The sequence below is a fragment of the Pelmatolapia mariae genome, linkage group LG18 (assembly GCF_036321145.2).
Source record: "Pelmatolapia mariae isolate MD_Pm_ZW linkage group LG18, Pm_UMD_F_2, whole genome shotgun sequence".
NCBI lineage: Eukaryota > Metazoa > Chordata > Actinopteri > Cichliformes > Cichlidae > Pelmatolapia > Pelmatolapia mariae.
In genome coordinates, this window is record NC_086243.1 from 18227372 (window position 1) to 18243273 (window position 15902).

At 38.7% G+C, this 15902-nt stretch overlaps 2 protein-coding genes across 4 annotated transcripts; both read left to right on the forward strand.

Annotated features, from left to right (window-relative positions):
- Positions 1-1198: 1198 nt before the first annotated feature.
- On the forward strand, positions 1199-6182 carry dusp22b (dual specificity phosphatase 22b). The gene is made up of 7 exons (XM_063461889.1): positions 1199-1366; positions 1805-1838; positions 1951-2033; positions 2919-2968; positions 4427-4501; positions 5452-5623; positions 5772-6182. Exons 1-7 carry the CDS (start codon positions 1346-1348, stop codon positions 5910-5912), a joined length of 576 nt encoding a protein of 191 aa, XP_063317959.1. The 5' UTR covers positions 1199-1345; the 3' UTR covers positions 5913-6182.
- A 720-nt stretch (positions 6183-6902) lies between these two features.
- irf4a (interferon regulatory factor 4a) lies at positions 6903-15214 on the forward strand. 3 transcript variants are annotated; one of them, XM_063461434.1, is made up of 9 exons: positions 6903-6956; positions 7634-7831; positions 8034-8220; positions 9007-9092; positions 9185-9356; positions 9874-9954; positions 10320-10712; positions 12117-12229; positions 13135-15214. In XM_063461434.1, exons 2-9 carry the CDS (start codon positions 7634-7636, stop codon positions 13285-13287), a joined length of 1383 nt encoding a protein of 460 aa, XP_063317504.1. In that variant the 5' UTR covers positions 6903-6956; the 3' UTR covers positions 13288-15214. The 3 variants fall into 3 exon arrangements, with proteins under 3 accessions (XP_063317504.1, XP_063317503.1, XP_063317506.1); XM_063461433.1 differs by having other exon boundaries at positions 6914-6956; positions 7625-7831; XM_063461436.1 differs by having other exon boundaries at positions 6914-6956; positions 7625-7831; positions 9907-9954.
- Positions 15215-15902: the final 688 nt, after the last annotated feature.

Consider the following 15902-nt stretch of genomic DNA (forward strand, 5'->3'; position numbering starts at 1 on the left):
GCACTTCCTGTTGATGTCTTTATCACAGTAATTATCAGTAGAGATCTGACATATGCCATCATTTCTCTGTAATAGCAGCACTGTAGAGTCCCGTGCCTGTCGTTGGTTTCTCAGTGCCTCCTTCAGCAGTCACACTCTATTTCTGTTCAGACTGGTTAACTGCCAGAATGCATCTAGTTGATTATGTCTGCAGCATAGATTAAAGGGTTTTTTTTCTAACAAAACGTGCCTTCATTTGTTGTTTGGAAAATCATTTGGATAAGCGCGATTTCTGGAAGAGCCTTTCCAAAGGTGTCACAATAAAAGTTGTGTTGTTGGTGGAGAGGGCATCCACACTGGCTGGTCTGTAGGGGAAATCAGTAATATTTACTGATTTATTAATTAATAAATCAGTAAATATTTTATAGTTCACTTTTTGCAAACAGTGGTTTTCGCTGTGTTTTCAATCTATTTTAGTTATTTCAACCTGTTAGATAAAAGGAATAAAGTCAAGGTTCTCTTGGTTGAAGGTGATAAGTTACATTCTGTACTCAGCTTGCAGATCTGTTTCCTGTTTGTCCTGCTTGAAAAGCCTTTCCACAGGTGCCATCATTCTGGTGGTGGTGATGGCATCCAGACTGGGTCGTCTGTATGGAACAGAGCAAACAAACCTGTGGATACTTTGTGTTTTGCTTTGTTAGAAACAGGCATCTTCAGTGTTATTGCACTGTGTTATTATTATGACATCAAAGGAAAAAAGTCAAGTATTCTGTGAGGTTTTGGTTGAAGGTGAGAAGATCCATTCTGTACCTGACTCATAGCCTTGTTTCCTGTTTGTCCTGGCTGCAAAGCATCAAAAAGGCTGTGTTGTTATCTATCTATCTATCTATCTATCTATCTATCTATCTATCTATCTATCTATCTATCTATCTATCTATCTATCTATCTATCTATCTATCTATACACACTTTGTGACTGCCTTTATTATTAACAAGAGAGACAAAACCAAATTACTCAAATTATTATTCAATGTCATTTTTTCATGCAAAATGATCAATATTGATTAAATTACTGAGCCTTTCGTTGATTTCTTTAATTATATTTTTATGTGTGGCTGTTTAACTCCTCCACACACATCTACTACAGGTCTGCAACGCCCTTTGCGTTAGGAAACTACAGCTCCCAGCATCCACCTCGGGAACCTCGGGCAGCAGTGCTCGGCTCGCTCGGACGCAGACCTACTGCGTTTGCTCCCCTTCAGCGGGTTTGGGAAGGCATCGAGACGCTGGATACGCGTTTTCCAGCGCCGAGGCTGCAGCGTGTGACATTTCTTCCAACTCTTCTCCTGTGAGGCGGGTCTTTCAGCATGGGTAATGGCATCAACAAGGTACGATTTTCCTCTCTTCCGTGCTCCTCAGGTTGGAGTTATTGTGTGAGCGGTGCTCAGTGTTTTAAAGATAGGTGCTGGTCATTTTTGGATGTTTCATAGAATAAAAAGTTTGGTTCCTCGTTAACTTTGCAATATTAGGAAATGTAGCATCGCTGTTAGAATACTTAATCACAGCCCAGTTCAGTGATCAAACTTGAATTATTTTGGCATAGTTATTGTTTTTTTTTATTTTTTTTTATTTTATTTTTTAGTTATTATCATTTATTGGCTGAATATTTATCTATTCAGATCATCAAAGGACACAATTTGTAATTATAACTTCATATTTCTAGGGTTTCATTTATCTTTATAGCTGATTGGTCTTTAATCAGTTTGCACCACCTCAGTATCAATCATTGGTTTTGATATAGCAATCGGTATTCTTTTTCCTTATAGGTCCTTCCTGATTTATACCTGGGAAATTTCAAAGGTGTGTCTCATTTTCTCTTTATTATTATTATTATTATTATTTTTGATTGACTTCTTATATGTGTGCAGATATAATAACGCTGTTCAACTGTGCTGTTATGTGTTTCTGTCAGATGCAAGGGACAGAGAACAGTTAGCCAGAAACAACATTACACACATCCTGTCCATTCATGACAGTGCAGCTCCTATCCTCCAGGTGAGAAGCTCTCTTTGTCTCATAATGTCTCAGCACCCAGGTGTATCATAGAGGTACACATATTGAATTTCTAATAAATTTTTAAATAGACTCATCAAGCAAACACGCTGAGCAGATTGATTGGCTGAGAGCAGTCAGACACCCTCCACAGTTGACCCGGTCTGTCAGGTTGTTCAGGAAGCACTGTGTATCAGTAGCTCTTTTCCTTGAGCAAACAGCTCTCATTTCCGTGCGAGTAAAACATACACAGGGAACTTTCTTTTACTCATGTGATTCTTTAGAGTATCATGTAAAATGCCAGTCAACAGCAGTTGGTTTGTCAGTGTGCTGAGTTGTGTGCCTGCGTGGGTTTCAGAGTAGGCGGTTGTTCTTGTCTCAACCAGCTCGGACTATGTGGTCTCTCTTCATTATTATTTTTTTTCTGGATTATTGATTTTGACGCTTTAACATGTAGAGACACCCCCCACCCTGCCAATGGTACCTCCTGAACAGCAGGGATAGAGAGCACAAACTATTTACAAAGAGAGAAATGCAACAGAGAGCCCAAGGTTGGTCTTGTCATGGTTTCTAAACTTCCAAGATCCCATCAAGCATCAGCAGGATAAGTTGGAACAAACCTGATCGGCTGAGGTTGCCGCAGGACACCAAAGAGTTCCCAGGTCCATGACCTGACAGCTCAGAGCTAATTTAATGGGACAACAGAACAATTAGGCTGGCATTTTTAGTATAGTGGCTAATCAGCTTTAGTTACACAGCCTGCCCTCACCATAATCACTGATTGTGTTGGTGTGTTGGTGACATTTATTATATTCTTCATTCTGTTAGCTGATCTGTGTTAAATATTTAGGAGAACGTGACATTTGACTAGTGTACTCTGTCCACCAGGAGATGACCTATCTCTGCATTTCAGCAGCTGACCTTCCCACACAAAACCTGTAAGTACCAAATTGTGCAGCACAGCAGCGCGGCACAGAACAATGAAAAGCTGAGGCAGAGTGAGAGAGTACTACATCCATTTGAGGCTTCTTTGTGTGGGCGTCTGAGGTTCATTTTCTCCAAGATAAAGTGTAAATGATATGCTTTCCCAAGCTAAACATTTATTTTCTGACAAGAGCACAGTAACACAAATGGACTGAGCTCTTGGCTCTTATTTTGGTAGGTATGTGTGACGTTCAAATACACGCAGTTATTTTTATGTGAAACTAGAGAAGATGGCCAAGGGTGGTGCTTGTGTTACAATAGTCTTTAATTATATTCACATTAAAAGCAATGACCAATGTCTTGCAGCTAAGTCCTTGAATTATAACACGATTGTTGGCAAGTGGTATGCTGGCTAGCTGGCATAGGTATACACAAACACACCTAGACATGTTCAGTGCTGTGAAAAAGTGTTTGCCCTCTTCCTGATTTCTTATTTTTATAAATGATAGTTTCATTTATTAAGGGAAAAAGTTATCCAAACCCGCCTCGCCCTATTGAAAAAATAACTGCCCCTAAAACTAATCACTGGTGTTGCCACCCTTTAGCATCACTGTGGAGATATGTTGGCCCACTCATCTTTGCAGAATTGTTTTAATTCAGCCACATTGGTGGGTTTTCCAGCATGAAAGGCCTGTTTAAGGTCATACCAAAGCATCTCAGTCTGATTTGACTAGGCCACTCCAAACCCTTCATTTTGACCCCTTCAGAGGTGGACTTGCTGGTGTGTGCATAACCCAAATGTGCTTAAACTTCAAGAACTGACAGCCGGAGATTCTCCTTCATGACTTTTTGGTGGAGAGCAGAATTCATGTTTCTGTCAATTATGACTAGTTGTTCAGGTCCTGAAGCAGCAAAGCAGCCCCAGACCATCACACTACCACCACCATGTTTGACGGTTGCTATGATATTCTTTTTATGAGATGCTTTTGTTAGTTTTACACCAGATATAACAAATTTAACATGTCTGGCAGTAATCCAGGCTGGATGTGGAGTGAAATTCAAAAAATCTGAAACACATAAGTATGACAAAAACACACAAAAGAACTCAGGAAGGGAGGAAATCTTTTCACAGAGCTGTACATGTGATATGCTACAAATATGCACACATGTGCACCTGCCATCTTTACCACCCCCATATGTCTCATACCTCTAAGGTTTTGAGAACATGACACTTGCTGTTCGAGACCTGTTGCATGAAATATGACACCAGCTACTTGAGATGAACACACCCTGATCCTCATGGGGAGAGGATGAGCAATAGTTTCACATGCCAGTTACAAAAACATTCCCTCGCCTTGCACAAAAACATGGCAAAGATAAAATAACAGCATATAGTCTGCGATTTTGTGTTGGCATAGCAGTTTTTAGGTAGTCATGAGCCATTTTTACATTCCTTTTTTTGTACCCCACAGATCTCAGTACTTCAAACAAAGTATTGTTTTCATGCACGAGTCCCGCCTAAAAGGAGAAGGCTGCCTAGTTCACTGGTGAGACCTAGATTACTTGTATCTCTACCTGCAAGCTAGAATTTAGGTTCACTCAAGCTTGAGAGGTGAAATTTGAATAACGGACCCACATAGATTCACTCTGTCTGTCTCAAACAGTTGCAGACATGGTGAAGTTTAAATGTAGTTAATTTAAAACTGAAAAAAAAAACCCAGATCACAACAAACAAGTGCACAAATGAACTCATGTGTGACTGCTTTGCAGAAGAGATTAAGTGATAAAAACCTATTCTTGAACTTCCTAAAACAGAGTACAGTAACAAGTCTGACTGCATTGTGTTCGTGTACTAGGGTAGCTGACCAAGTGTTCACAGGGTAAAGTTATATTTGGCTAGACAGAGGGTCTTCTCAGAAATACAAGTGGCTATTTTTAAGAGCTGCTTTTACAATGCCTTCTCTAATTATGAATTCTTAGTCCCTTGTTCATTGCAAAGGCCAAAACTTATTCATTTATTTTATGTATCTCACCTTTACCTTTGCTTGCAGTATAATTGTGCAATAAACTGTGTGCACAGAATACAGAATTATACATATTCCTGGTAACAAATCTTTTTTTCCAGTTGCTGGACTGGACTTCCCGAACTTATCTTCCTTTTTAAACAAGATGCGCCGTGTTAAATGCAGTGATTACTGTCAGAATTGGACTTTCATTCCACCTTATTACCACCGCTACTTCTTTGCATGATAGTTTTATTTGCTTGTGTTATTAATAAACAACTGCACACTCTGAATATTCATCTACATTTTTCTAAATGAGGACAAATCGCTCAAACCAGGACATTGCGCTTGCTTGTACAAATGTAACACGAGCCAGTTTAGACAGAAAGTCATTTGCTATCTACAGTAAATGTGTCATGGGTGAATGCTGACAATGATTTATTTATAATTGCTAAATCTTGTAGTGTTTGCTTTCCATCCCGCTCTTCATACAGTTTGGCTGGTGTGTCCCGTAGTGTCACGCTGGTTGTAGCTTACATAATGACGGTGACAGGATTGGGCTGGCAGGAAGCCCTGGCTGCGGTGAAGGTGGTCCGGCCGTGCGCTGGCCCAAACCTGGGCTTCCAGCGGCAGCTCCAGGAATTTGAAAAAACTCAAGCTGAACAGGTTGGTGGTAACAAAGCCAGCATATTGAAAATGAAGCATGAAAAGACAGGAAGTATACCCTTGCAATTCAAACTGACATCATTGTTGTTTTATATGTAGTAAAATTGCCTACGTTGCTTTTAACAGACTTAACCTTTTCTTCCTACAGTTCAGAGAGTGGCTACGGACGGAATACAAGGAGAATCCTTTTAATGATGAAGCTGATATACGTGACTTGCTTGATCAGGCATCTAAAGTCAAGGCTGAAGCAATAGAAGAACTTGCAAACACCCCACCTGGAGGTATCTGATGAGCTGTTTTGATGAGGTCTTTGGAGGATTATGGCAAGACAAGTTACAGACCCATCTGGAAGTCTGTGTTTGTAACGCAAATGGAAGGATTCTTTAAATATCATGGACATAAAATACTGCAAAAGACTATTCATTATTGTGTACAGTCCACAGTCATTTTTAGTGTTGATTACTTGATGTTCCTGGTATTGTTTTCTTAACTTATAAATGTTCTGAACTGTGTGCTGTTATGATTTCATATTGTCCAATAAAAGTAATGAATTCAAGTGTTTTGTGAGGTTTTTGGTCAGTGGGCTGTCATGCTGAAGGTGATAAGACACACTCTGTGCTCAGTTTACAGCTCTGTTTCCTGGTTGTCTTCCTGTTTGTCTGTGTTCGGGGGAGGTCATGCATGGTGGCATCAAAAACACCAAGATAGAGTTCTTTTAATCGGTCTTTTTTGCAGGTGTCGCAGAGACTAAAAGAAACTAAAATACATCACTTTTGTTTTACCATTATGAGATTTTATATGCAGCAGTCTCCTACACGCTTCAGATAGCTGGGGAGGAGCATGGGCAGCCACTTGATGGCGGTATTACTAACAAAGCCCTCCTATAATGAGAAGCATTATGAATTCAACCATGGCTTTTCTTTTGACGATAATTAATTAAGTCCTGTCATCATCTACCTCTGCTAACAAATAGCACATGAAAGACTTTAAAGGCGTTTCCGTCAGCAGTTTTATTTGTGGAAAATAGGTTGGACGTGCGGACTTTTGCAAGAATAAATTGGTGGGGAAATATTTTTATGAGCGTAGCTTACAGGTAATTGTTCCATTCCGTCCCAGTGTCTGCTCAGGGTGTCTCTAAAGGGATTCCCCACCGCAGCGCTGTGTGGGCGCCGAGTTTCACAGAAATGAACGCCCGAGCGCTTAACATCTCCTCTTGAACTTCTCAGAGCCCGATAGGCTCCTCCCTTTAACAAATTAAGATGTGATAACGTTGAAGAATTGGAACTCGAAAGCTTCAAAACAGATTTCAACGGTGGACCTGACATATTCAAAGGTAAGCCAGATCAGCGCATTTTATAAAGAAAATTCACACAATCTCTCTGTCTCGCTCTCTATATATTCTGTCATCATAAAAATACATGTAAATATTTAATATTCTCATGAGACCCCACAAGTTTTAGTCAGGTGAAAATGTCAGCATTTAACTACATGGGCAAAAACATGAACTAGTTTGTGTAATTTTGGCATTAAATTAGAGTTATAGCTCCTAAACAATACAGCATTAAAAAAAAATCCGCTACACACCTCTGTAAACTTGGGATTAAACTCTTGCAGATGAATCATAACACTTTCTTTTTAATTTATGCACGCGTCTCATATAAGTCACACTTCTCTGACAGAAAAAGGAAATTGTGCCAAACGTGATTGTTATATTTACTCACTTGAGCCAGATCACGTCCTTTACTTACGACGTGACTGCATGAGGAAATTCTCTGCGAGCTTGAGCTCACTAACAGGGCAAATCTTTCATTAATTAAAAAAACGATGACTTTTCGGTTTAAAATTGCAACAAAAAATGTTGTAAGTGGTCGAATCGGCAAATTAATAATATCAGATTTGGGGCGAGGACTAAAACTTAGAATCAAAAATAATAAATAAGCTAGAACGTTTACTGCGCCCACAGGTCTTATATGTGTCGAGTTTGATCTCATTTTATATCAGTTTGCACAGATGAACCTGGATGAAGACAGTGGCCTGCCAGTCAGTTGCGGCAATGGCAAACTGAGACAGTGGCTCATCGATCAGATTGACAGCGGGAGATATCCTGGCCTGGTTTGGGAGAACGATGAAAAAACCATCTTTAGGATTCCGTGGAAGCATGCAGGAAAACAAGACTATAACAGAGAGGAGGATGCTGCACTCTTTAAGGTCAGACCATCCCATCTTTCTCCTCACAGTGCACCTAAAACATCTGACAATTGCATTTTGAACGCTTTGCATGAATTATTGCAGCAAAAAGTATGAAAAATGTAAGCTACTAAACATGTGCTATTTCATTCCAAACTCCTGACTTGCTTTGGCATGACTAAAGAGGAAGTTTAAAGAAAAATCTCTTCACTGATTAATGCAGGCATGGGCGATGTTCAAGGGAAAATATAAGGAAGGTGTAGATAAACCAGACCCCCCTACATGGAAAACCAGACTACGCTGTGCCCTTAATAAAAGCAATGACTTTGATGAAATAGTTGAAAGAAGCCAACTGGACATCTCTGAGCCATACAAAGTGTACAGAATCATTCCAGAGGGAGCCAAAAAAGGTAAGTATTACATATGGTTAGATATTGTTCATGCAAAATACTCTAAAGCTGTGTAGAATTGCATGAAGCACCACTTTTAGCTACCCGTGTAGGACATGTCACATGTAGCTTGGAGTAAAATGGTTGTATTTGGATTCCTGTGCAAGTAGTACAGGCTACAAGCATGCCATAGCCATACCATTGATTCACTTGCACATACAGAATACTGCCACATTTCACACAGCAACTTATATTGTTTATAGTCTATGGCATTTTTTTTAACATACATATGCACCACTGCAGTTGTGATGAGGCAGGAAGCACAAAGGAAGCCAAAGCATGTACCAAAAAGGCCGTAGTGCTTTTTTTAGAGGGCTTCGGTTACTAAGTGCAGGGTGCACATAACACAACCAGACGACCTCCAGCCTTGCATAACTAAGTCTCTGCCATCATACAACGCTTTTTGTCACACCAGAGCAATTCTTGCTATCTGTACTAACACTTTATTCTCCAAATAAACAAGATTCAGATGAACTCAATCATCTGTTGCACTAGCTTTGAAAATAACCCTGTCACTCAAATTAAAATAGCACAGCTTCACAAGTGTGCAAAACATATTCACAGTTCAGCCCTGCCAAAATAAATTTGATTAGTGTGGTTTGTGACATATTGCACCTCACATATTTTTACAACTCTGTGCAATAAAGCATTGTTGTTCTGAATCTTTCTTTTAACACGATTTCTCCTTTATTTTTAAATTGATTATTTGGGAAATCATTTTTGGGTTGTTTTTTTTTTTTTTTACAGGAATGAAGATGACCAGTGTGGAGGAGACCTCACCACATGCAAATACCCTTAGCTATATTCCTCCATATACATCCCTGCACAATCAGGTCAGCAGATTTTGTGGCTAGCACATACACAGGAACGAAATGTTTCGGTTTAATGACATACTTTCTGAGTGACCACTCGTTTGATCTTTCAGGTACCTGGTTTTATGGTTTCTCAGGAGAGAAGGGACTGGAGAGATTACCACGCACCTCCAGAACAACAGCCTCTTCCACATCACCACGGGCCACTTCCAGAGCTGCAGTATAGTCAGTGCCACTATCCATCATCAATCAGTCGGGCCTGGCCAGGGTCACACTCAGAAAACGGTACGATATTCACCTTACGCTTTACAGATATGACATTCACAATGGGCTAGCATTTTTCAAAAGTTTCAGTGATTTCTGTTCCAGACTGAATGATGTAAAAGATTAAGTATAAAGGGAACTTCCAATCATGTCTTTTTATTTTGTAATGCAATGCTTTTATCCAGTCGTAGTTGTAGTAGTTTAATTACTTTCAGTCAGAGCGTTATATTTTAAGCGTATCAATATACCATTAATCAAAAGCAAATCTTAAATAACATGTAAACAACTATTTAGCTGCAGTAGCTTCCTTACAAATTATGATATATATTTGATGTTACCACCTGTAGGCAAACCTGGCTTTAAGAGTGATTATCCACAGTTCCACACTCATGCTATGGTGCGCTAGATGAGATACATTCTTCATACTTCCTTTGTTACAAATAAGAGTTCAAAATTATGCTTCCTGCCCTTTTAAATTTTTGCACGCTCCCCTTCTAATCATTGCACGCATTTATTTTATTTCATTAATTTCATGCAGGTATTCAGCTCTCCTTCCACACCTACTTTTCAGAGTCTCAACCGCCCATGTATGCAGTGGACCATAACAATGCCATAACAGGTAAAGAACTGTTTCAGGCCCATTTAAACAGATACTCTTACTAACTCCTATGCTTGTTTCTAAATATTCACTAATATACACTACATCTATTTGTGTGGCTAGGTAAGAAACTACAAACACATTACGCATTTAGTATTTCCATTTTCTAAATCTCAGAACATGAAACATGTCTATTTAAAATAGACTAAAACTCAGGGTTGAGAATATTTGGGGAAAGGTTAGAAGGAAATAAGCAATACTCTATATGCAAAGACTGCGAAAATAAAAGTTTTATTTAAGCTTAGCAATTTTCGAGGCCTACATTTTATCAAACAGTAAGGCTCAAATTATTATATTCCTGATATATGCTTTTCTCTTTCCTTCAGATTTTAGCCTGCACGTGTCCCTATTCTACAGAGAGACTTTGGTAAAGGAAGTTACCACCACCAGCCAGCAAGGATGCCGGATCACTTCTTCCTCCTCTCCCTCCTCTTCCTCTCCTTCTTCTCCATGCCCAGAGGACAAGTTTCACAGTGGGGCAGAAGTCATTCTTTTCCCATTCCCATACCCTGAATCTCAGAGACAGGGTGCTGAGATGCTTCCTAACATACTAGACAAGGGAGTGCTTCTGTGGATGGCAGCCGATGGGCTGTATGCTAAGCGCCTGTGCCAAGGCAGAGTATATTGGGAAGGACCTCTGGCTCCATATATGGATAAACCCAACAAGTTGGAGAAGGAGCAGTCATGCAAATTGTTTGACACCCATCAATTCCTTATTGGTAAGTGATATCTGCTGTGCTACAGTGTTTCCACCTACAGCACACAAAAACGCCAACGAAAAGTGATGCAGTCCAATGCAATATTTCTGCTTTTGTGAAACTGTAAATGTTAACTTTCTGTTCTGTTTGTGGACCACAATGGTGAAAGTGCTCTTCAGGGCTTTTATTTAAGTTAGGTCAGAAAATCTTTTCACTGATAATTGTCTTTTTTTTTAAATAGGAAAAAAAGTCTTTAGAATTTGCACAGAATATGTTAACCTTGAGTTTCATGATGAAAAAACATTTTCTATACTTATACACTGGTTGCCCACTGACAAATCCATTTAACAAACATATGCCCAGATCTGGACTGTACAGCTTCTTTTAAATGCCAAATAGGTAAGGTTAAAGTAAAAGTGTTACCATGTAAAATCCTGGCTTTCTCCATAGTTTAGTAGTTTGATCTATAATGAAGCAATATTATGGATCCAAAATCTGAATCGTCAAAGAAATAAGTAACTAAACCTGCCTTATACTGTAGAATTTCCCCATAACTGTTGGTAATTTAGACGTAACGTATAGCTCACACTGACTGCCTTTAAAATATAAGAGCTATAAATATATACCGAAGTATATTAGTAAAATGTGTTATTTTTGAGAACTGGTTATTTTTCTTATTTAAAACTCATAATTTGAGGTGTTTTTATTCCATTATGCTGAATTGTATTGCAAGCTTTTACAATATTTCTTGCAGGACAAAATGATTTCATGAGTTTCCATTCAATTTGCTATTCAGATCATACAGATTAAACACACACTTGTTTTCAATAGACATTTGTGTCTGTTTAAGCCAATATATCTTCTGCTCCATCTTTTCTTTTGTCCTAGCGTAGAGGATACTTGTATGGAAAAACAAACAACAATTGGTCATTAAATTCCTTGATAGGTTTGAATAATTAACATTGTAATGGTAAACAGCTTCAGTTACTTAAAGCATGTCGATGGCTTTTGATCATATTGATAATGGTTTTGATAATGGAGATGACAATGAAGAAGGTGGAGATAGCTGCAGGTGGTGTGTCTGGGTAAGTCCCTCTTAAGTCTTGAGGTAGCATTAAGAAGCCACTCACATTCTCAGCAGGGGGCCGAAGTATGTGGAGTCCCCACCCACCTCCTGTGGTCCACCACACTGCAAGATAATGCTTGGTGTGCCATTTTACGTTAAATTTGCGTCATTCTCATCAGTAGTTTCCAGAAAAGTCATCATGATTAAGGAAAATGTCACGTTAGCAAAAAGGGGGTTTTAATGTCTTTTTTAGTAACCTGAAATCTAAACATGACAAGGCTGAGTACATATTGGGTTTTGTGTTTATTACACCTCATTTTTTTTGTTATACTTTCTTACCTTGTTCTTTTTTCTAACAGAACTTCAAGATTTTTCCCATAATGGTCGTCATGTACCAAGACACCAGGTGGTGCTATGTTTTGGAGACGAATATCCTGACCCACAACGCCCTAGGAAGATGATCACAGCACAGGTACATAAAACTTGCTTAAAACTGTAAAACTTTACCCAATAAAACAAAAAACAAAGCAAAAAGAACAATAACTGTAGGTGATGAAAACAGATTTTAAATTATCAATCAAAGTAGTCTGTATTAATATTAGAAAATGAATATTTTCAGAAAACAAGAGATCTGAATACCATCCTAGCAGTATCTCTACATATTTGGTCAAAAGCGTACTGACATTACACGTCTGACTTCCTCAAATCTTTTTTATTCCACAGAAATGTGCAGCTTTTTAATTGGAATCAGTGTAGTTAAACAAGAGCCTCTGCTGTTTATGATACTGGAGCTAAAGCTAAAGCTATATTTCACTTGTTTTCTTAGATTTTATTTGTAACTGAAAACTGTCTGTTTCTTGGAAGTTGCATGTTAGTTATACCATTAGATGTATAACTAAGGTCAGCAGCTTTCATTCGTCATTCGTAAAATAACAGAAAATGGATTTTGCTGGTGATTGATTAGCATGTTTTTATGTGAGAGATGTACATTCATAACGGCCACTGGAGAGAGGGATGGATGGTGGCTGAAAAGGCGATATTCCATTTAAAAATTAATAATTAAAAAATTAATTAACAATTTCACAAGTCATTAATTTTGTTTTACAACAAATGGGCCCAATTTCCCATTATTTGTTTAAAAAAAAAGAAAAAATGTCATTTTCTTTCAAGCTAGCTAACTAGTTAGCTAACCAGACTGATATATTATTTCGGCATTTTTGATATTAATTAGGGTTTATATTCATGATTTTTGGGAGGGAAAAATCAGAAATAAAAGCCATAAAGTCTCCTTTTTCCACTGGTTGTTTTAGCAATGGTCTTTGCTTGTATAGGTACGTTAACATACATGTTTCATACATCGTCATGTTCTCCTTTTAGGTGGAGCCTTTGTTTGCCAGGAAACTCGTGTACTATTACCAGCAGAACAATGGTCACTACCTACGGAGCTATGAACACATCCAGGAACAAAACACCTCTCCTACAATTGACTATCCCTCTTCCCAGAGACCTCTGCAGCATATTCAGGAGTGACATGCATACAAAAACACACACACTCACACACACACACACACACACACACACACACACACACACACACACACACACACACACACACATACATACATACATACACATGCACACAAATGTACAGGACTGTGAATGTAATGCTTCAACTTTTTATCATCGCTTGTGACTGCAGTCCTGTGTACAGTAAGCGGTAGAAACTGTCACGTTAGCTAGGGGTAGAGATGGGGAAGACCCTGTTTTCACTAGCACACCTATGCATCGTAGTCTTTGTGTCTGTGACTGTGGAGTAAATTTTTTTTTTCAACAAATATTATTGTGACAGTGTGAAGGATGCGGTTTGTGGGTGGGGGGATGAGGAGAGCGGAGGGCAACTGAGACAGGAAGTACTAGCACAGGTGCACAGGAAGAATGGCCCCTAAGACAAACACTGATATGTTAAAGCGATAAAACAACATGAATGAATAGTTATTTAGTTAGTTATTTACAGGTAACAGCTGAAAATGTGATTCTTGGTCTTATGCAGTTAAGTGGCACTGAAGACAATAGCCAGCTCTACTTCTTAGCACAATGTATTTCTACACTCGACTACAATACTCGATATGGTAAATAACAGTTGCTAGATAGGGAAGTGAATCATAAGATAGTGTAGTCCAATGTATTTCCCAAATTCTTAGTTTTATTGATAGAGCTGGAAGAAAGTGAGAGAAAATTATAATACAGATGCACAAAAAGCCTTGAACACTGGTTCTCAATCTCAATCTGGTTCTCACGCACCCCTCCTGCAAGATGTTGCAAGATAATCTAAGGGGTCAAAAGCTCATTACTGATATTAGAGTTTCTACAGAAATTTTTTAAAAAAGTTTCAAAACAGCCTTTTTGTAACCATGGACGCTCTCTTCTTTGTCAAGCATTCAAAACATCATTTTAACCCATTTCCCCTATTGAAACGTAGAGAGATACAGCATTCTGTATTACAGGGCTTACAACCCATGCTGCTGTCCATGAGCTGTTCTACTGCTGGTCATGTTTAGCACTGAACTAAGTGAACTGACGGAAGCTGACTGGAAAATCACACTCATCCCGTAAGTTGTAGGGAAACTATACCTGTTCCTCTTGACCTGAAACTAGTGGCCTAATAAGTAGGAAGGAAAACTACCTTTGTGGTCCAAGTGCCGGTTTACACAGGGAGGAGTTCTCTGTTTCCCATGCCTGAGGGTAGATTCTGAAACACAAGGTAGCCAACGAACGATATTCATGACACGAGATGGCACTTTGTGAATTGCTAGGCAGTATAAGATGAATAATGCCAAAATGAGTCGAGTGGAATTCCTCACGCTGCTGAAGCCCTAGAGGTTAATGCTGAAGGACGAGGGATAAAGGTTTTGTTATGTTTTTCTTCTGTGATCCAGAGTTTCAATCTCTGCATTTAGTTCCTTCACACTTAAACCACATTACTTTCACAATGGCTTCAAACGTCTGACCAAAATGTTTTTGTTTTTTTTCATGAATCTTAAATAATTTTCTCTCTTAAAGATCGTTCTCCTGAAACTGCCCGATTGTCCACTGCATGAAAATGTGTTTCACATTACTTCACAGTCAGAAATGTCACATAATCAGAATCAGACAGCTTAATGTACAACGTGCCGTTGTGTGTGTGACGAAGCACATGTGTCCATGTGTGTAGGTGGGTACGTGTGTGTCACACAGTTGCAGAATTACTGTTATCTGGAAGTGACATTTATGGACTCAGGACGAAACATGTGACTCCCCCACCTACAGCATCAGTGACTCAAACACAAACACACACCCTTTTCGCGTCACAGGTTACAGTTACAGTAAAAGCAAACTACAGATAAAACCACACGATTTTCTTTAATTATTATTGTAAACATTTTTTTATTAAAAAAAGGATAAGAATCAGATATTAACATGGAGATTATTTTAATATAAAACTGCCATGAGAACAAATTTATTTTGGAATAAACTTTTTAACTACTCATGTGTACTGTGCTTGTTTCATGTTTGAGCTCCCCACATTTGCAGAAAAAGGGTGGATGAATAAAAGTCACATTTGGTTAGAAAAACAAAAAAAAAGAAAAGAAAAACACATTCACACATTTGCCATGGTGTTTCCCCCTTTGCAGGAAGCCACATAATTTGTAGTCAGGCTTCAGTTTTTCCGCCTTTATGGGCCGTTACTCCAAGTGACATTGTCTAAACTCGCAGCTTGAAGCTCTGGAGCTGACAGTTTAGTCAGCTAATGCACAAGACATTGTTTAAAAGACTTTATAGAGGAAAATGAAACCACATGTAACACATCAGCTGCAACACTTTCTCCAAAAGAGAGTGATTCTGTTTGTTCCGTCTTGACTCAGTGACTTGACGAATCTGACTGTGCTAATAATGCAATATGAGCACGATATACACAAACTAATACTTGATATTTTTAACCTCAAAAATGACATTGCAAAATACATCACAGCAATCACTGTAACACTGTTGTGAATTTATCTGTGATACATGTGTGTATCTGACATCCTTTGATTCTGTTATTCAGAGTGACAGAAGTTTGGCTGTGTCACAACGGCTGGGGTTTATTTATTAATTTATGTGAAAAA

Bases quoted from the DNA above. Each gene is read 5' to 3' on its own strand.
- dusp22b (XM_063461889.1), top strand. From the start codon at position 1,346: ATGGGTAATGGCATCAACAAG. The intron at 2,034-2,918 runs GTGAGAAGCTCT...TCTGTCCACCAG, and splicing joins GTGCAGCTCCTATCCTCCAG to GAGATGACCTATCTCTGCAT. The intron at 2,969-4,426 runs GTAAGTACCAAA...TGTACCCCACAG, and splicing joins GACCTTCCCACACAAAACCT to ATCTCAGTACTTCAAACAAA.
- irf4a (XM_063461434.1), top strand. From the start codon at position 7,634: ATGAACCTGGATGAAGACAGTGGCCTGCCAGTCAGTTGCGGCAATGGC. The intron at 8,221-9,006 runs GTAAGTATTACA...TTTTTTTTACAG, and splicing joins TCCAGAGGGAGCCAAAAAAG to GAATGAAGATGACCAGTGTG. The intron at 10,713-12,116 runs GTAAGTGATATC...TTTTTCTAACAG, and splicing joins CACCCATCAATTCCTTATTG to AACTTCAAGATTTTTCCCAT.